The following is an 18,000-nucleotide window of genomic DNA, read 5'->3' as shown; positions in this document are numbered from 1 at the left end:
CTCTTGCATTTCAACGAAAGAAATTCAAAATGAACTTTGAAAAATCAAGAAAATGTAACTGTGATAAGGTGAACCAAAACAGAACACTACTGAAATATTCCAAGTCTTGCATTTCAACGAAAGAAATCCAAAATGAACTTTGAAAAATTAAGAGAATGTAACTGTGAATAGGTAAACCACGACAAAACACTATTGAAATATTCCAACTCTTGCGTTTCATCGAAAGAAATCCAAAATGAACTTTGAAAAATTAAGAGAATGTAAGTTTGACATGGTAAACCACAACAAAACACTACTGAAATATTCCAACTCTTGCATTTCAACGAAAGAAAACCAAAATGAACTTTTAAGAATCAAGAGGATGTAACTGTGACAAGATAAACCACAACAAAACACTACTGAAATATTCCAACTCTTGCATTTCAACAAAAGAAAACCAAAATGATCTTTGAAAAATCAAGAGAATGTAACTGTGACAAGGTAAACCATGACAAAATACTACTAAATATTCCAACTCTTGCATTTCAATGAAAGAAATTCAAAATGAACTTTGAAAAATCAAGAGAATGTAACTGTGACAACGTAAACCGCAACAAAACACTACTGAAATATTCCAACTATTGCATTTCACCGAAAGAAATTCAAAATGAACTTTGAAAAATTAAGAAAATGTAACTGTGACATGGTAAACCGCGACAAAACACTAGTGAAATAATCCAACTCTTGAATTTCAATGAAAGAAATTCAAAATGAACTTTTGAAAAATCAAGACAATGTAACTGTGACAAGGTAAACTACGACGAAACACTACTGAAATATTCCAACTCTTGCATTTCAACGAAAGAAATTCAAAAGAGCTTTTAAAAATCAAGAGAATGTAATTGTGACAAGGTAAACCACAACAAAATACTACTTAAATCATCCAACTATTTTATTTCAATGAAAGAAATTCAAATGAACTTTGAAAAATCAAGAGAATGTAACTGTGACAAGGGAAACCACGACAAAACGCTATTGAAATATTCCAACTCTTGCATTTCAATGAAAGAAATTCAAAATGAACTTTGAAAAATCAAGAAAATGTAAGTGTGACAAGGTAAACCACAACAAAACACTACTGAAATATTCCAACTCTTGCATTTCAACGAAAGAAATCCAAAATGAACTTTGAAAAATCAAGAGAATGTAACTTTGACATGGTAAAGCACGACAAAACACTACTGAAATATTCCAACTCTTGCATTTCAACGAAACAAATCCACAATGAACTTTCAAAAATCGAGAGAATGTAACTGTGACAAGGTAAACCACAACAAACCACTAGTGAAATATTCCAACTCTTGCATTTCAATGAAAGAAAATCAAAATGAACTTTAAAAAATTAAGAGAATGTAACTGTGACAAAGCAAACCACGAAGTAACACTACTGAAACATTCCTACTCTTGCATTTGAACGAAAGAAATTCAAAATGAACTTTGAAAAATCAAGAGAAGGTAACTGTGACAAGGTAAACCACGACAAACCACTACTGACATATTCCAACTGTCCTAGTCGATTACGTCATTCTAGGCCCATATATGGACTCCCGTCATGACCTCTGGATAGGGTTCTACCGATTTTGTAATCAATTTCTCAGAAATCCAACTGTCCTAGTCGATTACGTCATTCTATGCCCATATATGGAGTCCCGTCATGACCTTCTGATAGGGTTCTGCCGATTATGTAATCAATTTCTCAGAAATCCATGTGTCCTAGTCGATTACGTCATTCTATGTCCATATATGGACCCCCGTCACGACCTCCTGATAGAGTTTTAACGATTATGTAGTCAACTTCTCAGAAATCCATTTGTCCTAATCGTCTACGTCATTCTATGCCCATAAATGGATTCCCGTCACGAGCTCCTGATAGGGTTCTACCGATTATGTACTCAATTTCTTGGGAATTCTCTCCCTTCGATTACGCAATCAATTTCTTGGAAATCCTCTCCCCTCGAGGGATTCTATGCCCATATATGGAGTCCCATCATGTAATCATGAGGATAGGTTAGGTTACGCAATCAATTTCTCAGAAATCCATTTTCCCTCTCGAGTCCTAGATCAATATATCTTTTCCCCACCTTCCCCTTAGAAACAACAAATTAATTTCCCTTTCTTGAATCAATAATTCCCCTTAGAAACAACAAATTAATTCCCCTTTCGTGAATCAATAATTCCCCTTAGAAACAACAAATTAATTCCCCTTTCGTAGATCAATAATTCCCCTTAGAAACAACAAATTAATTCCCCTTTTGTGACAAATCAATCAACTTTGACATCGTTCGTCAGACAATTATAAACTTCACCCGGAAACAACTCTCCTGGACAAGCACCAAAGACATTAATAAACTTCGCCCTGAAACAATTCTCCTGGACGAACTCCAAAGACATTAATAAACTTCGTCCCGGAACAATTCTCCTGGACGAACACCAATTTCTCGGAAATCCATTCCTCTAGGAATTCCAGGCCCATATATGGAGTCCCCGTCGAACTGACAGCACGGGTGTTCTCCCTAGGGACTTTATGCCCATATATGGAGTCCCCGTGGGACCTCAGGAGGCCTTTCTACTAAGGTTTTCGATCAGAGAAATTTTAGCGGTATACCTTTTATGGTTTTTACTCTTCAAGTGACACTAAATTCACATTTTGGCACCTTAAGGTATTTAATGATGGTGTTGCCATGATGAAATTATAAAAAGTGCGTAAATATGAAGGTTAACTTTCAAATGACCTTAAACAGCTCTCCATGATACTCTAGTGTCCTATTAGTCCTTGAAAAATAAAAAATAAAAAAATCTTATCAGTGTTATCAGCTTTTCTTCTTATTTTCATAAATTTGTATCCCAATAAACTTTTACTCTTAAGATGAATAATAGCTGTCATTCCTGAATCAGAATTAACACCAAATTTTTCCAAAGAGATTAATCTTTTTAAACCAATTTTCAAGTTTTTGGCTGCTATGGGACGTGATTTTCTCTATTCTATGTTGTAGCTTAAGGTGCAACAATGAGATTTCAATACGTTCGGGCCCTAGGGATGATAAGTTTTGTTAATTTCAAGCATTTAATACAGAAGGATATATTGTTGGTTTTGAGGTGTGAGGGAGGGAGGAATAGTTTGGTATCCAAATAGCATAAATAGGAAAAAACTTGCATAAGAATTAATCAATGATTTAGGTCATTTCATTCCATTCAAGTTTTATCACTTCTAGAGGGTTGAAGAGGGTGAAGAGGGAAGAGGTTGAAGAGGGTTGAGCTGATTGGAGATTATTTGAGTGGGATTGAGCCTAACCCGGCTCGGTTAAACGAGGTTTGGGTTGCATTAGAATCGAGTTAAATGAGGGTGTAATTGTATGGGAGCTGAATTGGATAGTTGAGTTAAATGGGGGTTGCGTTAAATGGGAGTTCGGTTAAACTGAAGTTGAATTTAACGAAGGCTCAGTTTAACGGGAGTTCAGTAGCTAGGCGGTTCAGTTAAATGGGATCAGTTGCAAGGAGTTTAGTTAAACTAGGGCTCAGCTGCACGAAAACCTAAAAATCAATTGAATTTTGATCTGCATCATGGTGAATCCCTGGCTTGATGGCTATTAGAGGATCCTGATTTTTGTTCTCCAGAGATGTAGCTATTTGGAGTGCTTTGAGGTCTTATAATTTTAAAATGATTAGAAAAGTGGTAATAGCTTTTGATTGGTGACTTTGACTGAAAGTACTCTTTATATTCATTCAGTATCTGCATTTGATAACAGTCTAAGTCACTAACGTATTGTGCTCGTAAAAGTTTGATATCTACAATGCAAACAAACATTCGTTTTCTTAGAGTTTCAGTTTCATGTTTTAGAGTTTTAATTTCAGGGCTTCTTCTGGTAGCAACACCGAGTTTATATGTATTAAGATCAGAAATGTATGCAGGAAGTGCCTCTGGGATAAAGTTTGCTGTGATTTCTCTTGACTTTTGTGATTATTGGGATTGTCAATTCGTCAAACAGTAGGGAGAGGGGGCAGTTTTGTTGTTTTTCAAATTTTTCTTGAGGAAAATACCAAGAAAAAACTCATTTTTTAATGAGCACACCAAAAATAGTTGTTTTCATTTGGGGTAAGGAGGCAAAATAATCATGGGGAACCGTAAATTCTCCCCTGCCCAATTGACTCTACTGGTTCCTGCTGCTTCGAAAACCCTCCTGCCAAATTATGCCCTGTGCAGGCATTGCAAAAATATGTTTGTGCAAATTCGTGTTATTATGCCTTAAGCAAATATGGTTAAAGTAATTTGCAGTCGACGAAATATTCTCAAGCCGATCCAAAACCATGATATATCTCATTTCTCACAATATTTTGCGTGAGCGTTTGGTTCACAGCAATTTATTTTTATAAATGGGTATATGATCTAGCACTTCAAAATAATTCTATTCAATGTCTGATCAAAAGATCTGAAGAAGAAACACAATAGTCCAGTAAATCTACGGAAAAAATAGACGATCTGGGACAAAATTGCAATATAAATGATTTTTATACCATTTTGTAGAGAAAAAAATTCTGTACAACAAACCAAAGGAATCCCCTTGGCAGAACAGGGTGAAAAACAGGGGGACAGGGGAAACTCCAGTGGAAAACTCGAAAATCTACTACCGGTAGTTTTGATGCTGAGAATGGTAATCCTGATGCTTTTGGGTCCAAGAAGATCTAATATGCGTTTTTTTTATTGCTGTGTAATAGGTCGTTCCCCCGTTTCCCACTTACAGGGGGAAAAGAGGGGGAAAAAAGATCCTGTACAGCTGTCTTCAAGACTTGTTTTCTGGGAGTATGCGACTGCGAGAAGAATAAATATGTTACTTTGATTGCTCTGTCATTAGCCTTTCACCCCCCCCCCCCCCGCCCTTTCCAGTTACAAGGGAAACAGAGAGGGACATCAACATATCCTCTAAAAGGAAAAGATAGTCAGATGGCTCTACAGAATTTGGAGAGGAGACAAAGGTCTATCAACTCGGTTTTAAAATATTCTAACACCGTTTTGACGAGAGTTTAATATCTTTTTCCCTGGTTCTTCTCTTTTCCACTTTCCTTGAGATTCACTGATGGTGCATTTACACATAGCAGAAATCTGAGCGGATTGTGAAAACCGAGCTGATTTCCCCACCGGTTTTGTGCTTGAAATTTTCTCTAGCCGAAAGCTATTGGTCGTTAAGATCGTAAAGTGAATTCAAACTCTAGTGAAAATTTGGAGCTTTTCTTATAGCTCAGGCTGTTTTCAAATATTTTATTTTGTGAGGCAGAGTAGAAATAGAAGGAAACAATTTATGTTACTTGGAAAGTGCGACGCGTCACGCTGGTTGTACAGTTCCTGAATTCTAATTTTACGTGTGAACAAGCGGTAATTCTTACATACAACTTAAGGTACTTTGCTTCTTCGCTTGACGTCCTATGTCTGAGATTGCGTCAAAGTTCTTAACTGCACCTCCTGGCTTGAGGCTGAGTAGAAATGTTGAACTCACAAATCTTATGGACAGATTCGCTTCTATGTGGTTGTTTTCGTGTCCAAAACAGGGTTTAGGTTTGGGTTTAGCCGCAAGTGCGACTAAAATGTGGCTCGTGCAAAAAGCTCCTCTTTCTTGCCTAATAAGTTTTTGTTTGTAGTTTTCATATGACACCCTATTCATGGAGGAAGAACATGAACGTTGCAAGCTCTGCAGCCGCAGCATCCGTACTGGTGGTGAAAGTGTCAGAATCACAAAAAAGGAGCTCTTTGGATCAACGAGGTCAGTGTGCAACGGGGTGAACAGATAACAGTTGAAGACGGTGAAATAGTACACAACCAGTGCAGAAAAGACTACTGCCGTCCGACGTCCCATAGCTTGTCCCTTAAAAAGAAAGAATGACGATTTCGAGAATACTCCAGCAGGGTAGACAAGTGCCTTTCTTCTTCTACAACAGAAGTCAACAGGGAGAACAATCTTGTGTACAAACCCATACCGACCATCACCTTCGACGACAAGATAGATAGTATTGACCTACTAAGGCATGCAAGCTGGGTATAGGACACGAAATGGGCCAAATTGAGTGGATTTATGCAAGCAATTCACCATGGGTCACACAAAGGTGCCTCGTCAATTGTTTTTCTGCCTATGATCGACTATAATCCCTCCGATCTTTCTTGTGTATATACGACCTTACATTTTATCTCCGATAAAGCACGCCAGCACGGCAGTTCCAATGATCACTGGTCTCCATTGCCGTATGAGCTTTCTTGGAGCGATCGGGCACTTGATGACGGAAACAGGAATAAAAGAAGTGCTCGAATGCCTATATGCGGTTAACGCTATTACGCATATCCTTAGCTGCAAGGCTGTTTCAAGAGCCATGAGAGCGCACGAGCTTATAGAGTCAGCATTGCAGGTCACTCTCATTTCCAAGTCGTATGGTTTCGACTGCACAGATGAAATACGTGCGAGACATCAAGATTTGGCAGAAGCTCCGGCAATATATATGGCTCTACTGAATGAGGAATGACCCTCAAAGACGCATCCTACGCAGGCATAGTACGTCAAATACAAACCCGAATGAGGGAGTTTCAAGACTCGCTGCAGAACAAAATGACTGCAAAAATATGGCTTCAGCATTCAGAAATGTTCGGAGTGCTTAAGAAGGCCATCCTGGTAGAACAGACTGGAAACTGAGTGCAGTATCTTCAAGCACTCTCTGAGATGCTCCCTTACTTTGCAGCTGCAGGCCACAAACTGTAAACAAACTCGGTGAAATATTTCTTCAGCAAATGAAAGACCTGAAAGAAAGTAACCAGAAGCTGTATAAATACATCACAGATGGGATGTTTGTCATTCGAAGAAGCGATAAATTTTGGGCTGGGCTCTCTCAGGACTTAGTAACTGAGCACGTACTAATGAGGTTGTTCAAAACAAGCGGGGGACTCACGAGAAGAAATGGTATGAGTTAGACGCAAAGGTTGATCTAGACAGTGTCAATGCCAGTACGAGCTGAAATTAATGAGCTTATGCAGTCACTCACCGGCGTTGAGTACGTGTCATCTGGCCAGCACGTTTCCGCAAGACCAGCTCGAATAGAAAGAGATAGAAAGGACATAAAGGCTTCAGTAGCTTTTTTGCACTGTCCTGTCCGTAGGACAACTGCACTCAATTGCGGAATATATCGAATGGTATTACAGCAGCAAAAGATGTTAACGCGGATGAAGCAAAGGCGAAAGGAAAATAAATTCTGAATTCAATAGACGGTGCCGATGCCAATCGATAAATCTTCAAATGTAAGAGCAAAGCAATTACAATCGCCTATCAAGGCAACATTTCCGAAGCTGAGGGTGAAGACATACAAATTGACGCAAGTCTTCTATTCCAACGTCTTGCAGAAGCGGCAGCTACAGCTGGAGGGGATGTGGAAGAAACTTTCAGATTTGAATTCTCCATCTTTCCTACTGCCTTTTTCGAATTGGCAAGCCTGCCATGACAGCCAGATAAAGCAGAGTTAGCGAAAGCTATTTGGAAATTAGCAAAGGCAGAACCTGTGAACGTCCTATTAAAGGAGCTGGAAAAACACATAATCGATGGCGGATGGCTGCTCCAGCATATTCCATCGAAAACAGGAAAAAATTTCGAACAGATTTCCAACAGTTACGTTTCCTTCGTGGCACAGGAGTATTCAAGTGTTTCTGTCGTCTTTGATGGTTACACTTTAGGTCCGTCTACCAAAGATGTCACCCAAGTTAGACGAACGAAAGGTATCCAATGTCCGACCGTCGATTTCACACTGAGTATGAAACTGATAGGAAGAAGGAGGATTTCTTGCGGAATCCCAACAATAAGCAGTACATTATTCGAGCTTTTGGTAAGAAGCTTGTCCAAGCCGGCCTCACTGTCCTTCATGCAGAGAGAGATGCGGACGTTCTGATTGCATTGACAGGTGTTGATGCCGACAAGGAAGGGGTAAACGCTGTAGTCGGAAACAACACTGATTTATTGATCCTTCTCCTCCATAACCTGCCTCCGGAAGCCAGGGATCTCTATTTCGAAACCAGTACCAAATCAAGACCGTTGTCAACTAAATACTGGCACATCAACTTTATCAAAAGATCGCTGGGGCAGGTTTGTCACTATATTCCTGTTGGCCAAGCTCTTCTAGGTTGCGACACGACATCCCGTTTGTTTGGGATAGGAAATCAGGCTGTCCTGACATTCCTAAAATGCCATGAAGAATTTAGGAATAACTTTGCAGTGTTCCTTAATCCGCGATCTAGGAAAAAAGAAGCCCAGCTAGTCGGTGAGAATCTTTTGCTGTGTTTCTACAAGGCTAGGAAAGGGGAGGGTCTCAGCAAAGTTAGGTACAGGGTTTTTCTTGAGAAACTGAACAGCCCAAAGACATCAGCTTTTGTAAACCCAGAGAGCCTTCCACCAAATCCATCGGCTGCGAAATTTCATTCTTATAGAGTCTTCTATCAGATAATGGAGTGACGTAATACTGCGTCAGAACTTGACCCGAAATACTGGAGTTAGCAATTACGTGACGGACGCCTCACTCCAATCATGACAGACATTAGACCTGCTCCGCCTCATCTGGTAAATGTGATTCGTTACAGCTGCATGCGCTCCAACTGTGACAGTTCGCGCTGTAGTTGCCAAAAAAAATGGATTGCCATGCACACTTGCTTGCAAAGACTGCCTAGGGATTGCGAGTTCCAATAAAAATGTTTTTGTTGATAGTGATGAAGAAGATGATATTTAGTACAAATCCTTGATCTTATCCTTTTTAGTTTAATATAACCCGTAATTATCTATTGCTGTGATTATCGAAGTTTCCTGATTTGTTTCATTTCTTACGTTTAGTTTTGTCTTATGTTTCTATTATATAGTCGAAGTAAATCTGCCCATGTACTCTGAAGGCCTGATGCATTGTCTCCCCTACGGTAAAACACTGCAGAAAAGTAAGATACAAATCTAACACCATGTTTTTTGAAATCATCGAGTCAAAAAACCTTGGGGGGAACGTTTTGACCAGCCATATCGCACAACTCTTGAGGATACTGTTTTCCCCCTCCCCCGCTAAAGGGGGAAATCGAACCAAGTCCAGCGATAAAACAAAATATCTTTCTTTTTTCGATTTCTCCGCGCAGAAAAAGAGCAGACGTGAAGTTCCAGCGCACAATAAATCTGCCCCTGAGTTTTTACAATTTTCCCCTTTTCCCCAGTTTTTTACCCTGTTCCGCCCAGGGGATTTTTGGGGACAAAAAATGAAGAAACTGAGCACATCTAGAATTTCAAAATTAACTCGGGTGTTCTGCTAAAGTGTAACTTTATATCGCTTGAAATTAGATCACCAATCAATAGCCACCTTAGAAAAAAAAAAAAAAAAAAAAAAAAAAAAAAAAAAAAAAAAAAACAGCCTTAATACTAATTTACCTGCTCAAAGTCTGAGGTCTAGAGCATTTCAAGGGACGAGAATATAATCCAAACTTTTACTGTTTGGGCTTATAGTCCTGTTTTTCAGAAGTGTCCAGGAAAAACTAGACCTCGTATGTGCTTAATGTGGTTGACTAGGAAGAGGCCCGTTAGTTGAATACACTCCCACGAAGCATTTATGGGTGCTATATGCATTACAAATGGCATAGAGGGGGGGGGGACTAGTCATTGTTTATTATTATGGGTCACGTGTAGTCTACTAGCAAAGCGCTGGTGGTCCACCAAAATTAATGGCCAAGACATGTATTCGTAGACATTGCTGGAACTTTTAGTTTCATATTTTAGGTACAATAATTTACGTATTTTGAAGAAACAAACCAAAAGTTTGGATGTCCCCATTAAAGAAAATGTATTTTTTTTTACTTGAAAACCCAAACAAATTTTTGCCCCTTTCTAGCTAAGGGGTAGTATATTGCGTTCAAGGTCATGCAGCTTTATGTATTTGTTTCATCAAGTTAATATGAGTGTCATGATCTCAGCCAATTATATGTGTACAGAATACAGGATTGGTCTTTCTGAAATCATTTTTTTTGCATTCATAGAGGAAGTGAGGTAGAGTGATTGGGATGCACCCCCCCCCCCTAAGAAAAAAAAGTAAAAATCTCTATGATTGCACAAAAATAGATAGAAGTCAGGTTACAATTCTTCTTTTCAATGTTTTTCTTTTACAACCCCAGTCTCTCAAAAAAACTAGTTAAAATCACTAAATTTACATCAATTCTTTTGATGTATTTAATATCATCAAAATTCTTGTTTCTGTTACTATTGGGCTGAGTCTCTCCTTAATTAGAGTCTCTTAAGACAAACTGTTTATGATCTTCATGAAGCGAATAAACTCATTTTTGAGGTAGTGGGTATATTATACTAGACAAACAATTAGACAGTCACGAATTATGAACGATATTATAAAAATTCTGAGACTAATTATAAGAATCTTCAAAATTCAGTAGGGATCTTCGCCCTCTTACTCCCGCTATTTTGCCTGCTTTATATTGAAAAATAAAACTAAGAACAACAGTTAATGTCTGAATTAATTACTTAATATTCTCTAATCGACATTTGGGCTATTTTTGGTCTTTGACTTGTCACAAAAGAGGTTCATTGAATAGTTAACTAATCTAATGGTAAGCGGATTCCCCAGTTAAATCAGGTTTTTTTGTTTCAATTCCAGCTTTAGCAAATTTACCTTGTTTAGCACTCGCGATACAAGTTTATTCTTCATATTTTTTTATTTTGTTTTGTATAGTTTCTTTTATTTTTCATACTATATTATCGTTACCAGTTAGACTTTCATTCTGAACCTTTAGTCTTAACCATGACGCGGCAAAGTTAGACGGCCGACTCTTCAGTGTCTTTTTTTTAAATCAATAAGCTTTATGGCTGTATTATATACTAAGCTGAACCCTCGAGTTTGTGGGAATATATTGTTGTTGCGCTGCAAATCGAACATCCCATTTTGATAATAGGAACAAAAGACTCTGCTCAGCCTAAGTCGTACTCACAGTGAGAATATGCAACATACGGTCAGTATCATAAAATGAACCACTCTTAAGTGTGCAAGGTCACCCATGAATGCGCTGGGAGAATTTCGTAAGGAAATATTTAAAAGAAATGGAAACTTCTTGGGTGCATAAGGAGGGGAGCTTGGAATACATTGGAATGGAGAAGGAGCATGCGTAGCTGTGATGGCCTCAGGTGGTTTGGTGCTGCAGTGACTTGTTAGTAGTAGCAGCGGGGGTTATATGTGTAAGAAGTGGTTTTATCTTCACTCAAAATCCAATATACATGAGGAAGTAAGTCCATGAATAAATCAGGCCGTACTGAGGTAGAGTCAATATTACTAATCGAATGGGCTGATGATATCTAGTTTGATCCATTATTCTCAGCGCCTGCAAGATCGAATGGGATGATGATATCTAGTTTGATCCATTATTCTCAACCCCCGCAAGATCCTTCCTTAGCAGCTTCCAAGCTTTCGCGAACTTTGCTAGGGAGTAAAAAGATCCTTGGTCATGAGGAAGTACATATCAATGAGATTGAAGTTAGTTCATTCATCTTTCTCACCAGTTCATTCTCATTGTGTTACTATTATTGAGAGTGTGTTACTATTATTGAGAATTTTAATTTCTTGGCTATGTACTAACGACTTTTTTTTAACAATTGATCAAACTCCTGAAAACAATCGATTAAAGCCTTAGTAATTTTCTTGTTAGATTTCTAAATACTGAATAGTACTTTGAATAGATTATTTGTCGTGTTGTCCCTGTTAATTCAAGGATGTTTTAAATTCCTCCGCCATTATTTAAGATTGTCTTAGCGATCAATTTAGCGAATTTTAAGCGATTAATAACGGTTTTCTAATGAATTTTCTAACAGTTGAAGAGTGTTTTGAGGAGGTTGTTTGACTATTATTGAGTTACTAATATTGTTACTATTATATTGCAAGTTAGTTCATTGCAATATATTAGTCACTTTTACGATAGCAAACGGGAGGTAGTCATTTTTATCCATTGTTGTGGTGTACACAGCAACCTAGGTAAGAAAACTAACAAATTGGCCAAGCCACTTGAGGTGTTCTTGGTGTTTTGCTGGTACTGCTAACCAAAGATGCGTTCATTACTCCTTACTGGAGCAATTTTCTGCAAGTTGTTAATTTTATGCAAGAAAACTTTTTTTCAGGCCTTTGTACCGTGCCTTAGAAATCTTTTGGCATGTCTGGTTTGGTATAAATCTTTCAATTTGGCTTTTTGCCAACCCACTCACATTTTTTGATGCAAAAATAGAAGATAAAATATAAATCATTTGCTCAAAACCCTACAGATAATTAAAGGGAAGTTAAATTCGTGTTCTGTAGCTAAAGAAACATTCAGGACTGTAGAAGAGATCAGTTTGGTAGACTAAAAAACAGACGAATTATTAATGCTTAAATGGGGTAAGTTCAGGAGTATATAGATAAAAAAAACTCCCGGCATGCACTGTATGAAAAGAAAATGACTTTTCTTTTGATGATAGGAACTTTTCACCATTCATACATAGATATCATTATAGATAATAAGAGATCTTGACCATGCTTAATAGCGATGACGTCATGGCAAATAAAAATAAAACCACTTAAAATATAGAAATGTAACTATTCTAAATATGAAGAACCTCTCCTTAATAAATTTATACGCCCTTGAATGATCCTCCTTCAGTACTAATCAAACGTGAGATAACATTTCAATTGAGAAAAAGGGAGTAAAATCAAATATAAAAAGCTTTTTACAGCACTGATGAAATAAAACAAAAGTATCCACGTTTATAGCCTTGACAGAACTAGGAGAGGACACCGGAGGTATTTCCTTTGAAGACACAATTCTTTCGTTTTTTTTTTACAGACACTCAGGATCATATTCTACTTTGTAATTGATGTTAGGATCAATGTTGAGTGTTACAACCACTTTTTGTCAAAGCTCGATGTTTAAACTAAACACTAGGCATCTATTGTCCTTATCTTCAAGTATAATATATCAAACTTTACCAAATGGCTCAGCCATCTTGTAGACTCTATCAACATTATCGAACTTGGGTAAACCTAGACAGCCTATTGCAATATCTTTGCTATTAAAATGTAGCAATGCAACATGTAAGGAATTCTAAAGACAGGGAATTCTAGAAGATAAAAAATTGGAAATTTTGACTATGTATCCAACAGCCGTCCTCAGCAAAACCAAATTAGAGGAAGTAGAATAACGATAAATTCAAATTGCCAGCGACACGGCCCAAGTTACCGAAACACTACACATTGAGTTTTTATATCAATAGATACATCAAAAGAATTGTCTTATTATGCTGATTTCAAATATATGTGATTTATTGAGTTTAGTGTTACTTGTCAAAAGCTACGAGTCTGAAAAATTTTGTATGATTTTCGAAATAGGATCAAGGACTAGTACTGAAAATCCCACCATCAGATACAGCGTATTCAAGAACCCTATAATAGAAGTTTCGATCTCCCATCTGCAAAAATATAGAATTTTGTACTTTTTTGCCAGAAGAAATATCACAGATGTGTGTTTATTTGTTTGTTGTTTCCTCAGGGTTGATCGTATCGAATCAATAGCCCTAAAACATCGGGAAAGGGCTCTATTGAACGGTCATCAAAAGTTCTAGTGGCCTTCTCAAGTGACCAAAATGACTGGAGGGCAACTAGCCCCCCTACAATCCTTCTTTGTTTTCTCAAAGTCGTTGGATCAAAATTTCGAGATAGCCATTTAAATCAGCATAGTTGAAAAGATCAGTAACTATGCCTTTGGGGATAATTTGACGCTCCACATCCCCTAGGGAAAGATCTGTAAGCCGTGAAATTTTCCATTTATTTACACATAGTATTATTTGTTATTGGTAATTTTACATATATTCTTCGGGTGAAGGGGTGAATTTTCTGCGGGGGGATTTTTCTCGGATACAACTTTCCGCGGGGAGGAATATTTACGATGGCGAACTTCCCAGGAGAAATTTTGCACTTGGGGGGATTTGACCGAATTCCCATTCAAAATCCTTTTTATTTGTCTTACTTTCTCTTTGCCAACTCAATTTTGCATCTGGAGATGTCCTGGGAAAATTATCCAGGGGCTATTTTGATGTATTTGGATTTCAGAGAAAAAATTTCCACGAAAGAGGGGATTTCCGGAGTGATCGGTAAAACGATTAGAAACTAAAAGTCTTTTTCAAATTAAAGTATGACAAGGAAAAAAACTTTACGGGGCACAGGAATATTCAGCGAGGCTTGAATTGTCCGGAGAGTCCTTCACGGGGGCAGGTTGTATTTTACGTGGGATGAAATCTCCACGGAGTAGTTTCTCGTGGTGGGAGGGAATTTTTCATGCAGGGTGAGCCAGATTTTCCGGTATTATTTGCAAAATCGATCAGAAATTAAATTTTAAAAAAAACAAGGTTTTTAGCTGAAAGTAAGGAGCAACATTAAAACTCAAAACGAACAGAAAGTATTCCATATATGAAGAGTTTACCCCCTCCTCAATATCTTGCTCTTTACGCTAAAGTTTGACTGTTTGTCCCATTTTTTCAAGAAAGGCACTTGAAACACAAGGGTCGTTTAATTAGAATATTAAGCTTTTTTAAGAGTGCAAAGGGATTTAGCGTAAAGAGCAAGGTATTGAAGAGCGAGGCAACCCTTTTATATACGGAATAATTTATATTTGTTTTGAGGTGTAATGTTGCTCCTTACTTTCAGTTGAAAATTATGTTTTTTTAATGTAATGATGAAAATACAGTGTGGTCTTCACGTTTGTTCACTAAAAGTAAAGTTTTCTTAACTGCCATTTTAGAGCTTATTACCGAGATCCAAATCACTCATTTCCTTCCCAACGATTTCATAATAATTTATGCTTAATTCCATGCTCCTTGCTTGAACAGTTAATTTGTTTAGAAGAGGACTTTAAACAAGTGCTTACCTCTAGATATTGAAGATAAGAACGAAGAACAGCTTTCTTGGGAAGAACCTTGATGTTTAAGCCTAAAACGCGGAACTTGAGCTCTTGTGGTCTTCCAAGGAGGTGGATAATCGGTTTGACATGGTAGGTCATCACGAGATCTTGCTGGTTGTTTATCCTCATCTGGTGTCATACAAGCTGACGCTGGAGACCTTTGCTCGTTTGAGCTGTGTGATCGAAACGATTCAGGGGGTGGGGATGTGGCTTCACGAATGGCGTGACTTCTTATAAGGAGCTTTGATTTAGAAGATAGCTAAAAAAAAAAATATAGCAGCATAAAAGTACTTGTAAACTAATTTTACGCATGGATGCTTGGGGGGGGGGATTTTTGAACAAAATCAATAGACACTATGTGCATGCTGATTGTTAAAAAGTTCCAACAGCAATATCTCAGGATTGGCCGAGGGTATAAAGTTGAAATTTTCAGGGCACGTTGAACAGTTCTTAAACCTTCAGAGAATGCTGAGGGGAGTATTAAACTAAATCAAAAGACATTATATGCATTCAGGTTATCAAAAGCATATATCTGCAATATATTAGTAGCGGCTGTGGTTCAGAATATTCAATCAAAAGATACTGTGTGCATCTCGGCTGTCAGAAGGGTGTACATGATAAATTCCAGGAAGGGCTAAAGGGATTTAGTTGAAATTTTCAGCGAATATTGAGGAGGTGTTGAAATAAATCAGAAGACACTATTTAGAGCTATTAAACTAGAATCAAATATTTTAATTCTTAAACAAGAGACATGTAAAAAGGGAGAAATATTCATTATGTTAAACAATAATAAAACTTTGACCATCAAAATCGAACAGAAATTATTTTTTTTTAATCCAAAACTCTAAATTTACAAACAAAGAAAAGTAGAGACATAGTAAACTTAAGACCAGCAAAAATAAATTGATATAATAATTCAAACTTAAAACGACCAGAAATTGCTATGAAAGTATAAACGAAACCCAAAACGTACATAAATTAAAATACCCGATCATAGCAAATATAGAGATAACAGGTACATATATAGATGAAAAAATAAATCTTAAAACGAATAAAAACTAAATTTAATATTCATATTAAACTTAAAACTAACACAAATTACCACAAACACTTGTTTGGTCATTACCCTATTCCCTCTTCCCAAACCGTAAAAATCTATAGCCTGTTGAACAAATTTGCACTATACTGAAAGCAAAATATATTACAAATATTTCCTTCTATATTTAGAACATTAAAAAATAAAAATAGAAACTATAGTGAAAGTATATTTCAAATTTCTGAATTTCCAGAAATTAACATCATTATATAATAAATATTCAGTTTATTTTCATTAGTTCATCCCGGTCATCTTGATTATTATAGGGATTTTCTATATATTTATCGTCGATGTTTTTAGTTTGTTCGTTTCAAGTTTGACTTGTATATTCATTTTAATTTTTACTCGTTTTAAGATTTATTTATTCATCTATATTAGTACCGGTTATCTCTATATTCACTTTGATTCTTTATTTTAATTTCTGTACGTTTTGGGTTTTGTTTATTCTCTATAGTAATTTCTGGTTGTTTCGAGTTTGAATCATTATATAAGTTTATTTTTGCTGGTTTCAAGTTTAATATGGTTCTTTAATTTATTTTCAAAACTGCTTATTCAACAATTTTTTTTAATTAATTGTAAAAAATAAGGTCAAACTATGTACAGCAGGATAGTCCTATGCAGGAGCACTCCTTCATAAACATAAATAGGGCCTAATTTTGTATTTAGGGATCCACACGAAACCACATTTGAAGTACATTTATTTTTAGTTTTCCTACAGGATAAACAAAATTTCTCTGATTTTCTAAATTGATATTGGAATTTCCCTCCGATTTCCAAAGACCAGGATGAGGATAGAAATTACAAATTGCCTTCCTTAATTCTCCTTTAAAACGAGAATCTAGATGAGTGTCTTTCAAACTTATTCTTAGAATAACTGCCCCCTTCGAACAAAATTTGACCCCCCCCCCTGTTAGCTATATAACAATATAATATAAATTTGCAAGATGTATTACACATAAAAGTTTTAGTCTCCAAAAATATGTTTTAATAAACACAAATTTTACTCAGAACTTCTAATGAGACTAACACGGATGACGCAAACTTTTAAATAGAGTTGTATGACATACTTATTTAAATTATATACTAATAGCAAAAATTAACGAAAGTATAAATGCGCAATTACTTATTGCTATCAAAAATGCGATTACTGTTCCGATTACAATTTGCTTGAAGTATTTCAAATTTTCCTTTTTGTAGCCATAGCTCGTGTGGGGTTAAAGCATTTAGTTTCTATCTATCATATGTGCGACATTTTGTGTAATTAAGTGATTTAGTTTTATAGTACTGTGTGCTTTATTATGTTAGTTTTTGTTATATAATCTTTATATTTTTTTCATTGTTATTGTTATGTACCTTGTTTTTATATGTTTTTTTATCCTCTGCTATTATTTTGTGTCATATTTTTGCCATGGCCCAAAGCGGCTTTTGTTGCAATAAATATCTATATATATGGCGTCTCACTCTTCCCATCACCATGGGAAGCAGGGTTTAGGGCAAAGACAGGGATTTTTACATCTTTTTCATGTCCAAACATGCAAGAATCTTCAATATGAATATTGGAGGGCTAACGTAGTGCCCTTCTCCTCCAACAAAACTTCCTGCAGAAATTGATTTGTATTTTCTTTCTATTCTAAGCATAAATCTAACAAAATAAGTCCGAAAATCGGCTGAGCCCTTTCGGCTCCTCCTTTAAATATCACAGTTCATTTTCCCCTTTATTCAAAATGTCAAAGATTCAAAACACGGATTAAAAGATAAGTTCCCAAAAAATCTTGTACATATAGCTTACACACGTTAGACATAACAAACAGAAGTAACTCAAGTTCTTCCCAGAAGGTTTTTGGACATTAAGCCATCATACCAACTTATAAGAGACAGCCACAACCTGTCATTGATGTTGTCT

The 18,000-nt window shown here is 36.6% G+C and overlaps 1 protein-coding gene across 1 annotated transcript in view; it reads right to left on the bottom strand.

Annotated features, from left to right (window-relative positions):
* Positions 1–18,000, bottom strand: part of enc (R3H domain containing protein encore) — a 277,287-nt gene that overhangs the window by 199,159 nt on the left and 60,128 nt on the right. The window contains exon 3 of the mRNA XM_089106565.1: positions 14,969–15,260. Coding sequence (XP_088962691.1) covers positions 14,969–15,260 — 292 coding nt within the window. The remainder of the gene's footprint in view (positions 1–14,968; positions 15,261–18,000) is intronic.

This window comes from Artemia sp. Qi Xiang Cuo, chromosome 21 (genome assembly GCF_049724085.1).
Source record: "Artemia sp. Qi Xiang Cuo chromosome 21, ASM4972408v1, whole genome shotgun sequence".
NCBI lineage: Eukaryota > Metazoa > Arthropoda > Branchiopoda > Anostraca > Artemiidae > Artemia > Artemia sp. Qi Xiang Cuo.
Note: the sequence above shows the minus strand (reverse complement) of the source record. Positions and strands in the feature narration are given on the sequence as shown.